A 15,786-nucleotide genomic window follows, 5' to 3' on the forward strand; every position below is an offset into this window, starting at 1 on the left:
TATTTGGTGTTTGTCTACACTGGTGAGGTATTATGATAAGGTTTCCTATATTTAAGGCGGATCCTTTTTTCGTTGAAGTGACATATTTATAAGCTATTGCTATGCAGCTATAACTTTCCGTTTGAAACGTGACATACACTCGATGTGTGTTGTGCCCTTGTTAACTATTCTGTTTCGAACGGTTTTCGAATGAATGAATGAATAAGTATGGGGCTTCGCTGCGCGCGCTGCGAACTCCGCTGGAAGGAAAAGTGACACACCTCAGCGCTATGTTTGAGAGCGGAACGAGTGAAATTGATTTCACCGGTAAAAAAAACTCAAGTTTTTGATTGTATTAAATTCACACATTTACTGATCGTCTTCTTTTTCATAGACAAGTAAAAACGAGTGATATAATATCCCGACGTTTCGGCGACTTCATGACGCCATTATCAAGGGTACAAATGAAAATAAAATTTACAAATGCGAGTTCAAATCCGTGCAAACGGATTCTATCCGTGCTAAAGTATTTGTGTAGCTACCTCCCCTATGCAAATTAGTTGTAACTCTTGAACTCGCATTTGTTAATTTTATTTTCATTTGTACCCTTGATAATGGCGTCATGAGGTCGCCGAAACGGCGGGATATTATATCGCTCGTTTTTACCTGTCTATGTATTACTAAATCTTTGTTAATACGTCTTCTTTTTCCTCTTCAGAAATCTAGTTTGGAGAGCGACATAGAAAATCTCAACTTCAGATTAGACGAAGAGAAAACGCACACAGAAAACCTACAAGATCAGATAACAAAGGCAAAAGGCAAACTTCAAGAAGACATGTTCAAAGCAAGAAGCACCCTTCTGACAGATATTATCTCTATGCAGCTGTTGTACGCACTCAAAGATTTGCCCCTCGACAATGATCACCACTTCTCAGAAAACGATTTGAGTCTCAGGGATTTCTGCTCTCAGTGGGCTACAACAAAATGCAAAATTCTGGAAAACGCGGACGTGCTTTTAGATCTGCTCAAAAGTTATTTGAGTTTAATGAATTCCAAAGGAGACAAGTTACTGGAGGACGGTGGAAGTCTGAAGAGTTTGGTCGGATGTGAAGAGTCGTTTAATGCCGATAAAAGATTGTTGAGTGCCTCTGAAGAAGTTTCATTGTACATGACAAATAAAACTGACGATGACAAGGTTGTTGCATCGACGGGTTGTTGCGATATTCTTCCATGTTCTGAAACGAATACCGAAGACTTTATCCTATCGACTGAACAAAATCTGGGAGATGGCCAAGAGAGTTCCAATATTAGAAACAAGCTGATTTCACTAAAAAAATTTATGGACGACAAAGCGCTAGCTTTTCTAACGAAAGCATTTGAGCTTGATGTAGGTAATGAAAACAGAGTAATAAACACGAGGCAAGACATTTATGGAAGGATTCAAGAAATCTTAAATCAAGAAGACACACTGCCAGGTGGGCATCTGAAAATTTCCTCAATTTTTTTTTATAGTTTTGTTGCTTTATTTTTCCGCATCAAATATGTTGACAACCGTCGAAGCATTTTACCATGTCTGCGAAGGAAAGAGAATTTGTCGCACTATGTTTACCTGACACTATCCTCAATCCTAGGAAAATACCTTCTTACACGGTTGTCTAAATATATTTTACAATTTGAAATACATCGGCTCCATTTCCAGAAAAGACAGGCGCAATGCCTGAAATAACTGTAAATAGCCTCATCACTAAGAGCAGACCTTCTACTTGTCATGATCGATCAGAGTAGATTGCGACATACAGGGGTAGATCGAGAGGAAATTGAAGATATAAGTACAACGAAAATAGGAAATGATGCAGATTTTGTTTTCACCCAAGTAGTAATAAAATGTTTCACACGACTATTGTTATAAGAATTTATTTTTTAGATTTTAGAGAGAATGCAGCGGAACTATCACATGTTGCTGACGCACTCGGCCTTCTTGACCACTGCCACAGTCACGTGATCGTAGATAAAGCGCTACAGGGCGCCTTATTGGTTTTGGAAAACAACATTGTCATCAAGCGATGTAACGTCATCCAAAAGCAGAAAGACGTCTTGCAAGACGAAAACGAAACGTTGCGGAAACAGATCCAGATTCTACAGAAGGAAGCAGAGAAGTTAAACGGAAAACTAAACGAGACTTCGTCATCGTTATGCGATGTAATGAAAAGCAAGGAACAACTAGAAGATGATCTTTCATCTGTGTTTCAGCTTCACAACATGAGAAACATTGAGCGAAAGATACAGAAGGAAAACGATGGAAAGTTAGACATGAGCACCATTCTGCAGGAAAATGTCACAACTCTGTTAGAAAACAACACCAAACTACAAGAGACGCTCCAAGTATCGGAAAACGACAAAGAAAACTTGAAATCTGAGTTAACATCTGTTAAGGTGAGTGGTATGACTTTCTGCAAATTAATTTTTTTTTACAATATCAAGTGACCTACTAGCCTTTTAGAAACTTCCTCGAGCTCCCCTGTTTATAATCAGCGGTCATCAACTCTACCCATCCTTATGCCTTAAATCATCTTTCAGTGGTCATATTAGAACTGTACATTTAACGACAAAATGGACGCCAGCTTAGAATTTTCAGTAAAGATAATCTTAAGACCTCTCCAGAACAAAGAGGATAAAATTTGGTCACAGTTTTTCCCACCGTACAAATGTAATTGACGTTTGTTATTCAGCATCCTATTGAGAAATGCATTTTGTAACGAGGCACCTTTAATTAAAAAAAAGAAAAACGATGAGACACGAATGTCATCAATAATGACGTTGACATTTGATGCAAACAGAACACAATAACGCAGCTATCAAAGGTATATTGTTAGCCAACCAACAAATAGAGCATTACCGGACTTATCGACTGACTAATCCTGATACACGATGCGACATGTCTCCACTGGACTTTTGTGACATTGCAAAGACAGATTACTCAACCATCGTTGAGAGATGGAAACGAAGCTGACGTAACAGTCTGCAACGCAACTATTTGTATAACTTAACAGAGTACCACTTAAGTCATTCAATCCTTTCCGACGATAAATCGACTGTTTCCGATGCTACCGACGATCTTCCGACGAATGCAAGTCCAAGTCACTCTGAAGTCATTTGTTACGAATTCTGTGAAATCATATCCGTTACAAATGTTATATCTAACAATTCTAACGGGGTGCAAATTGCAATCACACAACGGTGACGGACTGTTATGGAAAGATTTAAGACGAAGTGTTATCAATTTGTCAGGGCTCTCCCTGGAGGCTATGGGAAAGGATGACCCTAAGGACGCGCAAAGCTTGAAGTTTCACTTTATTACGCACGCAATACGGACCCGCTTACAGGACTATTTCCGAGAGATACCGAACTCTTCAACCCTCCTCTAAAAACTTTGGAAAATCAACATCTGGATGGCTTAATTTGTCACAGAATGGGGCACGCATCAACTGTGACAGCATCTGCTTTCAAACGGAGTTCGTCCACGGCACTGCTATCTCCTCAAAGATATGGGCACAAAAAGAGCAAATGACTATTTTGAAAAGCAGCTTATTTCTGGAGTGAAATCCATCAAGGAATCTTTCAGGCTGGATCAAAAAAAGGCTGATGCATCACATGCTCCGTGCTCGAGGATAGAAACTTCAATTACAGACGCAAGGCACAAGGCTGATTCGGGCACAACCTTGTTTTGACAGGATAACTCTTTCACTTTATAAATGTCTCACACTTAAAAACATAGCTAAGGCGGGCTTATGGTGTATATTTGTATTTAAATGTTTTGACTTCATTTTATAGTTTAATGCTAGAAAGGTGTAGTTTTCTTCAAGGTTATCACTGCCGGGAAAAATAGTTTTAAACAACCTTCATAAAACATAGGAAATGAAAAGATCCAGAAACATTCTCGTATTACAGTAACATAATTATAATTGTAGTTTATTGTTAATATTTGTACGAATTATAGTTAATTTCAAGGTTATGAATAAAACTTTCTTACACGGTATGAAATGTTTATATTCCTCTGCGCATTATAATGTATTCATACTTATATCCGTAACTTATTCAGTTTCTTGGCTGGTAAATTCGTCTATAATGTTTATCCGGTGGTAAATAAAAAGATTAGGGAAAGGTACACGCATTTAAGTCGACCCAAGACAAACTGAACGTATTCACTACAACCATACAAAACCGTTTTGTATAGCTGTAGTGAATACCTTTGTCTTGGGTCGACTTACAAGTAGTATAACGAGGAGCATAAGAACTCAAAGTAAAAGGAATCTGCCTAGGCTGAATTGGCTTAAGGTTGGATGGGAGCGCAAATTTTCAGTCCAGTCACAAAGCGAAGTGAAACCAACCAATGCGATACCGGATTAACACAGCAGTCTAAAGTCTGCCCATGAGCAAACGTCGTAACGACAAGATGGCGTGCTTTCAGACTGTCAAAACCAAGTTGTCTGACACGAGAAACAAACAACCACACAAGCCAGTAAGTCAATGTGTTTCAAAAGCGCATAAATGTTTTGAAAAAGCTAAAAACAGAACTGATAAATCAACAGGATACCCGTACTTGAATAAGCTTTGGGTTCGAAAAGTCTTCTGTTTTTCTTTCTCTTAATTTTGCTTCGTTTTACTGATTTCTATGAACTTTTCAACTTTTTCACTTATTTTGCGAGACAGCGGTCGTTTCTTATGTTTTCCTTTGAAATTTTGCGCGGGAAATCGGCGCGCGGCCGGCCACAATATTGATCCACACGTGCATGCCCAATATTTTGGCAAGTTGATTTTTACCTCGCTTCTCTTTCATTCCTCGCCTTTTTCTAACCCTTCATTTATTGATCCCTAAGTTTCTTTCGATTAATTTTACTGTTCGTTTATTACACTCAGTTTTCATCCCTTCTCAAAACCAGAAAGGACCCGGAAAAAGTATAAACATGTTAAACGTTTTGTGGGCAATAATGGCCTTTGACAACGTTAGTCAATATTGCTCTTTTTTTTTTTTGCCTTGCAGGAAGAATTACAAAGACTAAAGGAGGGATATGTGCAAGATGAAAAAGGTACACAAACAGATTTAGTCGGTCAAAATGAATTCATGAAACCTCATCTGGGAGATCAGTCAAAGACAATTTCAGACCGCAATGGAATAATTCACGCGATTTTGTCGTCACTGCATGACGATCAATCCTCGTTGCTGGAAAAGGCGGCTTTTGCAGCTCAGTCAAACAACGTGGTTGACGTTTCTTCTCTTAGAGCTGTTATTAATCATCGCCTTGGAGAGGAATGGTCTCTTGTTGTCCTAGAAAATGCCAGAATGAAATCAGAGCTCGATGGCATTCTGGGTAGAATCAATGAGGAGAAGAGAAATCTTGTCAGCGAGTTGGCAGATTGGAAATTCCAAGCGGCAGAGGTAAACAGTATGAAAGAAGAGTTGAATACAAAAGGCGAAGATTTTGCAGATGGATTTAAAGTCCCGATGGATGAAAACGAAAATGGTTCAAGCGACAAGCTTATCTCAAAGATAGATATTTATAATCAAAATGAAGTAATCGCCGAACTTCGAATGGATGAACAAGAAGACAAAGGGGAGCCTAGGCGGGAAGGATCGACCGCTGGAGACTATTGGGAAAGTATTGTCAAAGAAAAGTTGGGTGAACTGTCTGTGGTTCATCGAGAGACTGAGAGGCATGAAGTGATCGAATTGGATTCTTTGGAAAGCAAGTACAGTGACCCGGAGAAAGACCAAGATAATTCTAACAAGATTCGTGAAAAAGAACTTAGGGAGCTCTTAAAGAGAGAGAGGCAACTAACCACAAACATTATGCAATTGGACGAAAAGTGCTCATCTTTAGAAAAACAATTAGGTCGATCTGCCTTGGAAAACACTAAATTGAAGGAGCAATTAAGGAAGTTGAAAATAAAGATAAGTGACGTTGAACAGGAGAAAGCTGAAATTACCGCTCAGAAAATTGCTCTCGAAGAAAGCTCGCGAGAACTACAACAGAACGCCAAGCGCGAGATTGCCGTGGAAAAGGAACGGACATTGACTCTTGAGAAGCAATTACAAGCAAAAACGCAAGAATTCGGGGAAGGAAAAGCGTTATTGAAGCTGAAAGATGCTCGGGTGAGTGAAGTGGAGGCAGAACTCTTGGAAACCAAAGCATATTATAAAAAGCTCCTGCAGGAAAACTCACACGAGTACGAGGTGGATCAACAGAACATGATGAAAGAGATCAACAGTCTAAGATGTTTGCAAGGACTGCCAACATTAAAAAAAGACAGCGTGCAATCAAAGCAAGAGGTTAAGGGTGGCTTAATGAATGGAGAAAATCAAGCAGAGAACAAGAAAGACAACAAACTTAATTCCGAGCTTACGCGCGCCAAAGAACAACTCGTGCGCCTTAAAGCAGAGCTCACACTTTCTAACATGCAAACACGAAATCTTGGTTCTCAGTTATCGTCACTGCGCGAAGATAGTACGAAACTGGAGGCGGAGCTTTCGACGGTGCGAGTTTCTCCGAGGAATTCCCGACAACGAAGAGCTTCGTTCAGTTTTTACGAAGAGACAGTGCGACTGGAGATGGAGCTGGCGGAAGCTAAGGAGAAGATCATCGACTTGCAGGAAAAACTGTTGATCATTTACAAGGAGAAATTTGCTCTGGAAGAGAAGATTGTTAGTTTGGAAGGGCAAAGAAACGTCCATTTGGAAAATGGCGCGAAGCCTTATTCAGCCAACGATGACCACGAACCATTCTGTGACCTAGAGAAAACAAAAGTGCTGAAGAGTAAGATTGGCCTATTGGAGGCTGAGAAAGAACAGCTTAAAAGAGAACTTGACAATACAAACGCTGATAAAACTCGATTAGAGAGTATTGAACACTGCGTACAGCAGCTAGTAAGCCTTGAGGACGAACATTTGAGAGTGAAAGACAGATTGAAAAAATGGGCACAAAACTCTACAGACGAACAGCAGTTAAACGAGACCAGAAAAACTGTAAACAAATTTCCAGAAAACAGCTACTTCAATGAATTAAGAGTCCTATCAGGAGAAAATCTCGTTCTTCAAGAAGAAGTCAGTGGTTTGAGAGAGACAATCGCTCAACTGGAAAGCGATTTGGCTGCGTTGAAGTTAAAGCTTTCCCTCGCAGATGCTGCACAGGACGCTTCTTTGGACAAGAAAACTGTTGCAACACTACTCGTGTCAGTTAAACAAGAACGAGCCGAGTTACAGAAGGCTTTGAATGATGCGCTCATCGAGAAAGGTGATTTAGATGAGGAATTGTCCGAAATAAAGGTGAAGTATGCAAAACTTCAGAGAGAATTTGCAATGACAAGCATTGTAAAGGATGACTTGGAGCTGGAGGTTCTTTCTTTAAAGAAAGCTAGCTTAGCTCGAGGACTTTCTAACCTGACGCAGAGTAGCGAGGATTGTAAAAGCGAAATGTCAGATTCGTCTGTGGATGACAAACTGATAGATCGCAGCGATGAAAACGGAGTCGGAGACTCCATGGATAAAAAGATAGCATCGCCAGGCGGTGGAAGAAAGAGAGCCCCTGCGATGAACAGTCGCAAAACGGTGATCACAAAGAATCTCAAAGCTGAGAGAGACTCGTTTTCCTCAGGACGGAGCACATCAAGTTCATCTTCGAAGGTAAATGTCGTCACATTTTTTCAACTTTTCGCTTCATCAAACAGAACGCGGGTCAATGAGTTCATACTGTAAACTAGGAACCTCACTTTTCCTCCACGGATTTATGACCCGCGTGCTTCGCCCAAGCCACTGATCGGAACCGAAAAAATATCGCAAAACATGACGAATAAAGAATACGCGGTACTTACAATGTAATAACACCAAGTTTTCTCCCGCGTTGTATAGCTTAGAGATTGAGAGATAACCATGCTAAACCGCAAGCTGTTTAAAGAAAAGCATCCTTGAGGATTTAACTCACAAATCAAACATTACTCGCAAATGTGCATCTTTCTGTTTGAATCCTGACTTTGACAGAATGAAAAGAAGACTCTCTCACAGAGGCCAAACAGTCTACAAAGCGTGCCATTACCGCCGAAGAAGTCAGTAGAAAGGCGTAAGTTGTTGTTAAATTTGAAAAACAATTCAATCCACAGATGGTCAGGGTCATTCAAAGTTTTCTGCACACTAATTGAAAGTTCTTAATTTCTGTGCTTCATGCCGAATGATCACGAAGCGCGCATCCGTTTACAGATCCTTCGGAGGCGAATGTGGATGCAGAATGCGGAGCAGTAACAAAAAGCATGCACTCACATCCATAGCCACGCCTCGGTTGTTTGAAGATTAGATAACGCTATTCACTGGATAAATCTCGATCAGGAGCATAGCGAAGTACCTTTTCAAACCGGATCTACGAATTCGAGCAGTGAACTCGTAGCCTGGTGGAATAATAGGGGGAAATAGGAAGGGATGAAAAAAAAAAGTTCATGTGCGCAAAGAAAAGAGAAACACATACGCACACGTAATGTCCTTGAAATATTTCGAGCTTTTAGTCACGTCAGTTGATTATCTTATTCCAAGTGACTTTCAATGTACTGTTTGCTGCTTTTTAGGGGCGAAGTCATCAGAATCAGGTGGAGAGAAACTAAGCAGTAGAACACCGAGGTAATACTACAGATCAAGCTTGGTCTTGCCAGTTTAACGCCTTTAAACTGAATTTCTCCTCAACGATACTCTATCTGACGAAAGAGAAAATATGGCAGCTGCGTATTCTCGACAAATTTCCTGTACACGCACACTTCTTTGGTTAACTCAATCGTAACTCAGTTATAACCCAGCTTCATTCTAAGAGCGGTAAGGTGTCAGCGGTAAGGTGTCAGCGGTTAGGTGTCAGCGGTAAGGTGTCAGCGGTAAGGTGTCAGAAATCTGCTACAATGTCGGGGGTCAGTTAACAATTGATTGATAATTCTCTACGGAGTTACAACTGTACAATTTTTTTGCTAGATTTATGCCAGGTAAATGCCATAAATTCGCAGTAGTTAGGTTCAAGATTTAGCCTTCATACCCACTGAATAAGTTGCACTTTCACACTGACAGGTCAATCACAGATGACCAGTCAACGGAAGACAACCCCCAGCACCTTGCAATTTGCTATGACCTAATAAGGATTGATGACGCAGTTAGTGAGGCATGCGCACGGCACGTTAACACTGACTGTATTAACAGCGGGCTCTTACGAAAAACGCCCGAGGGACAACGACTTAATCCAGAGGGTATGGAACACGACAACGAAACATGCTTCGACACAGACAATACTGAGCATGTTGATAAAAAAGACAGCAGCGACAATTTCCTGGATGACACTGTTGAGATTGGCGCACACCAGGGTGCCACTAAGGGTATTTCTGAGACAGACTTTCCCCTGTCACAGTCGACTGAAGTGCTTGTAAAGACTACGTGGTCTCTGAAAAACTTATTTCGGTGGCAGAAGTCAGCACCTATACCCGATCACAAAATTGACGCTCTTACACAGTAGAAAAACTCGAACCAATCCTTTTAAAACAAATGCTATTAGGGACCAGTGGGTGGGGAGATAATGTGGCTTTCAGGGGGAAACAGTTGTCATCAACAGAGTAGGGACCTTAAGAAACCACGACGGCGACGGCAACGAGGACGTGGAAAAACAAGAGATCCAATTGGCAGAACAATAGCTCAGCACGTGCGTTTTGAAACTTTGTAAATTTCGTAGCCGTCCTATGCAAAACAACGTGAAATCGGCAAAATTTGCGTCGTCTGCGAACCGAAACCGCCACAGCAAATTATTTTAATTTCCATTTGGAACTCAACGGCTACTTTATACGTCATGCTGAAGTTGAGCTGTGGCGCTGTATGAGACAGTAAGCTCCTGCAGCCAATTTTGAAATTCTAACAAAGAGTAGAAATTCATTTTTCAATCGAAGTCTTCCTTGGCGTCGCCGTCGTGGTTTCTTAAAGTCCCTAGTGTAAGGGAGAGGGAGGGAAGGCTATAGGAAATTGACTGCAAATAAGGGGGAATCATTTAAATACCACAGAGGCTAATATGGGGATCGGGTATATTCTATTGTGAGGCGTGAGTAGTCCAGTGGTCAGTGCGCTGGACTCTAGGTCAGATGGCCCGGGTTCAAGTCCTGGCTGGGGCTTGACGTTGTGTCCTTAAGCAAGACGCTTCACTCACATTGCTTCGTCTTCTCGGATAGGACGTAAAGCCGGAGGTCCCGTCTCCTGCACCTATCAATTAGTTAATTTCGGCAAGGGACGTTAAAGAACCCACATCACGAGATTACTGTGATGTGGTCTGGCCTGTTTACTGGGAAGGGGGGGAGGGGGCATCTGTAAAAAAAATTTCTCCTTTATTAATTGTAAACTGCCGCCGGCAGTCTGGAAAAGTCCCCCGCACAGTGTTGTAAAGCGCATTAGAGCATTTACATGGAAATGCGCTATAGAAATTGATCTACATTATTATTATTATTGTAAAAACACAAAAATGCTCCGACCCGGTGATAAACAATGACTGGTCTCTAACCTGGCCCTCTATTTTCGTGGCAGCTCGAATGCTGTGCGAAAAAATACAGCTGAGTTAATAATTAATGACATAATCCACAAACATCAAATGTTACACTTAAATTGAGGATTGTTTGAACTCAATCTGCTTCTTAAAATATACAGGCACTACACTCAGCATTTCACAACCTCTAGTTTAAAAATTTTACAACATTTTCAGGTCCTGGTTTATACTTTATCTTGGTTGTTTCTTCTTTTTTTGTTGAAAAAAACTTTTATGGTTCAGTGCGACTGGAATTTCTGATGTAAACTAATTTTGGTGACTTTCTTCACAAGCAACAGAACATGAACGAGGGGCAAACAAAATATTTTATTTTTCATTACTTTGGGTGGAGGGGAAGTGGATTTGAAGTTATGTTAATGTTTGCAGGGAGGGACAACTTACAAAAACCAAAACTGAAACTTGCAAACATCCCATGTTACACTGTATGACTCAAATACTTTAGACTGAGAATTATTGTTCAGTGCATTATGTTGCCAAGAATCAGATTTTTTTTTTAATAATTTTACCGGTAATGTTTCTCGTAAAAAATGGTAACATTTAGATAAAATCATAATTATAATAATGTTAATGTAAAATAAAGGTAATTATAATGAAATGAAGAATACAATGTTAAAATCTGGGTCAAACTTAATGGGGGAAGGGGAGGAGTAAAGAGAGAGGCTAACAATTGATCTTGCCTTTCCACACAGAGGAAATTTTAGAGTGCAATATTTTTCTTATCCATAATTATTGTAAACTTATATAGTAAATAAAGATCAATTCAGAACAACTCTTTCTTTTTTTTGACACATCTGTTCATATTCTTCAGTTGTTTGTACAATGTAATTGTCTTGAGAGGGGAGGCCCTGGAAGAGAAGGGTGGGAGCAGTTGTGAGTAATAGTGACAACAAGTAGAGGTCATCATCAGAGTCAGATAACAGTTTTTCTTGATGACCATCTCCATCTGGAAAAACATAATTTCAGTCCATCTAAAGTGATTTTTTTTTAGACTGGACAGAAAAAAACTTTAGCGTCCTCCCCGGCCTAACATTTTGTTCAACAATTTGAGTTGTCTCTTGTTGCACAAAACTGGCTTTCTCAGTTGACGACTTCTCTTGGGTCCTTTCTTCATCATCTTATGATTCTTGCCTGGTCTCCAAAATTTCAAATTTCCATCTGCTGTCCTAAAAAATCTGTTTGCAACAGCTTTACAAGTTTTTGGTTTGCCGTGCTTGTTGCGGCTGTTGACGCATCTTTTTGGAATAACTAAATTACCACAAATGTTGACCACCAGAGATTCCTTTGCAAAATTTCCAGCAGAGTTAAATGCAAAAATTCTTTGTGAAGACAAGAGATATTTTTGCCAATACTTTGCCCCTTGTAAACCAGTTTTCCACGCGTTAGCTTGGATGTTGCATGTAGAAAATGTTCCTGTTTGCATCTTGGCAAAACTTGGTAAATTATCTATCTTGGCCAATTGCTTGAAAGCTGAAAAAATTACAATTTTACAGTTCATAAATTTGCACTAGAACACAGCAAGTGCAGAGTTGATTTACCAACACAGCTAAACAATAATCTGTTGCCCAAAGTGCTGAACCATTTTTTTGAGTGACTAAGACAGATTTTCTCAGAATACATGTAGCAATACAATGTCAAACAGACAAGTGACAAGAATAAAGAAAAATATCAATTGTGGGATTATCAGTTGATCCAATATTAAATTCTCCAAACTTGCATTAAAAGAATGGCACAGTAAACATTAAAGTGCCTATCACACTTATTTTTTTTCTAGTCTACATCAAAATATAATGACTTTTTATGTTTTTGCAACATTTGTGGTATTTCACTTTGCTTCTCTGATAAACTTGGTGCTACTACCATTACGTCACAGGTTCCAGTCCTCTTTAATGCGGCCAAAGAGATATGGGCAGCCAAAGTTTGATACAATTTCAGATTTTTATCGCCTCGTAAAATAACAAAGACGTATCAGAATCACCCACAAATCTTACCAGACACCCTCTACATACTGCTATTTTTATAATTCAATGCTAAAAAATACGTGTCATAGGGACTTTAAGGAGAATCACTAAGAAGATCTTGTGAGTGAAAGGCTTAAAGAATCCAGATAATCCTAACTAGTATACATTTAAATTTTCCTGGCATTGTTTCTTTTTTATCCTGTCTAACCCTTATATTGTGTTTATTTGACTAGGTGCTGCACTTATCAAATTTTCGAACCTCGAGAGTGGGCCCTTATGCAAGGCTGCTTATTTAATTTTTACCATTTTCAGCAAAATGGTAAAGGTAATTTTGCAATAAAAAACAAAACATGAAGATGGAAGTGAATTTTGAGACTGTAAGCTTGTAAAAAATGATGATTGGTATTACTCTTGTGCACTAGAGGGGGAGGGGGTAGGGGCAGGGTTGGGGTTGGGGTTGGGGGTGGGCAGTTATAAGAAGCTGTGAACTTATTAACATTTCCCACCTACAGGGTGGGTGCTTCTTTGAGATTGGTTTCTTAGTCTCAAAAATACAGACAGCGAATCAAGAATTAACATTTTTTTTTAAAACAGGCGAGAAATGCTCTTTCTTAGGACTTATCTACAAGGAAATACAGGAGAATAAGGCTTAAGGCAGTGGTTGTCAAAAGGTAAAGTAAATGAGAAAAATGGTGTAAAATTTATGTTCAAGGCAGATGGGACAAAATTGGTATGAGGGGCAAACGAAATCAAAATACAAGTACAAATGTAACCCCGTCATAGGGAGTTATAAAGGGATTCCAGCCTCATTAACAATATTTGAGGCTGCCACATTTTAGAAGAGGCATACGCGGATAATGATCATTCAGTTACAGTTAAAATTGTTAACTGTCTTTAGCTACTTAGTTGGAATAACCGTAACAAATGCAATTTACAATGTTCAAAACATTCCTTGCATTGCGATAAAGAGAAAAAATACAACGGTTAAAACATACCCTCCGGCCTGAACGACGAAGAAACTGTTCGTAAGGATAGAACCTTTCCAAAAGAAGCGAGGACTCTGGAAAGAACACGATGGCCCACCATGTTGACTTCCGAAGGGTGACTTCAAAGTTAAGAGGGCCTGGGAAAGTTTTGGAGAGACGCCGCTGAGACTGACGGCGCATTCGTTCCCACAATACCTGGAGGTGTTGAAAATTAAAGATGGCGCCTCTACCGAAAGAAGGGGAGAAGGCCACTGAAGATAATATCAGTCAACAAAAACAAATGGATGAATTCTTCGAGTGGGCTGCAGCACGTGAACCCGAAACTATGACAGGGAAATTGAAGAGGAAAGTGAAAGAGAATCCCCTAGTTCCCGTAGGTGAGTTAGAGTTTTGGAACGATATTACTACTCTCGATCGAATCAAGAGATCAGAAGTACCGCAACGGTTATGCAATAGGAAAATAAGGATTTAAGTATAATCTACTTGGATTGGAAAAAAAGGGAAAGGAGGAACTAGCAAGTACGTTATTCTCGCAACTTGATGGTTCCCATAGTGAAGATTTCTTGGTATAGAGCGAGAATTCCTTCCGCGCAGTCTTCGACCGAGACGCTACGGACATCACTTTCCCGGGGAGGGGGAGAGAGAGAGAGAGAGGGAGAGGAGGGCATGCCCCCCAGAGAAGTGTGAAATGGCTTAGACATGATATGCATTCCTTTACTCAGAGCAAGAATTTCCACTGTTGGAAAGTGTTCAAAGCAAGTACAAAGGGGAACAATGAGTAATTATATTTAAAAGGATAAACGATTCTATGGGTAAAAGTAGCAGTTTGACATCTCAAAATCAACAGAGACTTGAGAGCTACTGACTCTACCCCTCTCCAGAACAAACGAGTCAAAGTGCTCACCCCTACCCTCAAAGAGAAAGAAATTTTTCTTACCCTCCTTCAGATATAAAAAGCTGTTTCTTCTCCAAGGATGTCGTTATCATTGCTTTGTACCTATTTTCTGCCACATACATGTATCTGCCATATTGAAAAGTTTGAGAATAGACCGAGTTCTGATTAGAAGATATGGGAAAAGATATGGGAAACTGTACCCACTTATCTTAAATATATTACTTACAATAATTTCAAAAGAGAATAGAAACATAAACTTTTACTCAACCAAACCTGATCATTTTACTTTGCTGCTGATCTACTCCTAAGGAAAAATGTAAACTTCAAAAAACTTCAACTTTTGTTCAACAAAATCTAATCAGTTTATTTACTTTACTGCTGATATACTTTTATTATAGGCTGCTATCTATTTATCTATTTACAGGACCATTACAGTGTCCAACTAGAAAGCCTTTGCTACTTTGGACACCGTGCACCTCTCAAACTTATCTTTGTAGCCAAATATTACTATTATTCTTCCCTCTTTCTCTTACTTTTCAATGTATATTAACTTCTATTAATAGTGTGAAATAAATAAAGTTTAAAGTTCAAGATGGGAAAAAAAAAGAAAGAACATTCCCTTGTCTCTCTCTTTAGCTATATAGGTATATTTTGTCATTTGTTGGCACCTCTATGTGAAAGGGGTGATGTTCCCTCAGGATATTCAAAAGATCAGAGGTGTTGACTTGGAAGTTCTCTGCTTGGTTCTATATTCATGGTGGTGTAAAGTGAGGCAGTGATTTTTATGGTTACTTTATGTTTTGCAAAATCATCACCAATTTGTGAATCTTTCCCCTTCATACAGGTGCTGTTTGTACACTTGGTGCTCTTGCATATGGTCTCTTTTCATTTGTTCGCGGTGATCAGAAAATGCAGCAGTACATGATGAGAACCCGTGTTGCTGCCCAAGGAGGAACACTAGTAGCTGTTGTTGCTGGAGTTTTTTACATGCTTTACCAAGAACGACAAGCTAAAGGTGGTAAAACATGAAAATGGTGCACTGTGACATGTAAGAGAGGGCAACGCTACAAGTGCATTTGTGCACAGCACAATTTGCACAATGAACAGTAATTCTAATAAGAGTGCTTTGCAAGTTTTTTTGTTTCAAATAAATGGTGACATGACTTGTGCAAAGTAAACTGTGGTTGTGATGAATTTCGCCAGTTTGTGAAGATCAACTGAGGACTGAAGCCATTAGTATTAAATGAATTCCCAGATCACCTTTCAGTAGTAGTTTGGGAAATTTACCTTAACAAGTTACAGAGCAAGAGGATTAATACAGAGTTTTTCACTAAAGAGGCTATCCTCTCCCTCTTTTTGTTCCTTTATCT

At 39.6% G+C, this 15,786-nt stretch overlaps 3 protein-coding genes across 4 annotated transcripts in view; 2 read left to right on the top strand and 1 right to left on the bottom strand.

Moving 5' to 3' along the window:
* LOC111331136 (uncharacterized) overlaps positions 1 to 10,077 on the top strand; it is a 27,629-nt gene extending 17,552 nt beyond the window's left edge. For both annotated transcript variants that reach the window (XM_022936194.2, XM_088734322.1), the window contains exons 18-23: positions 698 to 1,454; positions 1,904 to 2,412; positions 5,021 to 7,657; positions 8,012 to 8,090; positions 8,587 to 8,638; positions 9,071 to 10,077. In XM_022936194.2, coding sequence (XP_022791929.2) covers positions 698 to 1,454; positions 1,904 to 2,412; positions 5,021 to 7,657; positions 8,012 to 8,090; positions 8,587 to 8,638; positions 9,071 to 9,509 — 4,473 coding nt within the window. In that variant the 3' untranslated portion in view covers positions 9,510 to 10,077. The remainder of the gene's footprint in view (positions 1 to 697; positions 1,455 to 1,903; positions 2,413 to 5,020; positions 7,658 to 8,011; positions 8,091 to 8,586; positions 8,639 to 9,070) is intronic.
* Positions 10,078 to 10,864: 787 nt separating this feature from the next.
* On the bottom strand, positions 10,865 to 13,655 carry LOC111331117 (uncharacterized). The gene is made up of 2 exons (XM_022936163.2): positions 13,531 to 13,655; positions 10,865 to 12,044 (listed from the first exon to the last, which is right to left on the bottom strand). Exons 1-2 carry the CDS (start codon positions 13,619 to 13,621, stop codon positions 11,584 to 11,586), a joined length of 552 nt encoding a protein of 183 aa, XP_022791898.2. The 5' UTR covers positions 13,622 to 13,655; the 3' UTR covers positions 10,865 to 11,583.
* Positions 13,656 to 13,702: 47 nt separating this feature from the next.
* Positions 13,703 to 15,594, top strand: LOC111331119 (HIG1 domain family member 2A, mitochondrial). The gene is made up of 2 exons (XM_022936164.2): positions 13,703 to 13,898; positions 15,261 to 15,594. The coding sequence occupies exons 1-2, from the start codon at positions 13,739 to 13,741 to the stop codon at positions 15,443 to 15,445; spliced, it is 345 nt and encodes a 114-aa protein (XP_022791899.1). The 5' UTR covers positions 13,703 to 13,738; the 3' UTR covers positions 15,446 to 15,594.
* Positions 15,595 to 15,786: the final 192 nt, after the last annotated feature.

The sequence above is a fragment of the Stylophora pistillata genome, chromosome 1, assembly GCF_964205215.1.
Source record: "Stylophora pistillata chromosome 1, jaStyPist1.2, whole genome shotgun sequence".
NCBI classification, from domain to species: domain Eukaryota; kingdom Metazoa; phylum Cnidaria; class Anthozoa; order Scleractinia; family Pocilloporidae; genus Stylophora; species Stylophora pistillata.

Excerpts from the sequence above, each read along its gene's own strand:
- LOC111331117 (XM_022936163.2), bottom strand. The coding sequence starts at position 13,621 with ATGGTGGGCCATCGTGTTCTTTCCAGAGTCCTCGCTTCTTTTGGAAAG. Across the intron at positions 12,045-13,530 it reads TTCGTCGTTCAGGCCGGAGG|CTTTCAAGCAATTGGCCAAG; the intron begins GTATGTTTTAAC and ends TAATTTTTTCAG.
- LOC111331119 (XM_022936164.2), top strand. The coding sequence starts at position 13,739 with ATGGCGCCTCTACCGAAAGAAGGGGAGAAGGCCACTGAAGATAATATC. Across the intron at positions 13,899-15,260 it reads GAATCCCCTAGTTCCCGTAG|GTGCTGTTTGTACACTTGGT; the intron begins GTGAGTTAGAGT and ends CCCTTCATACAG.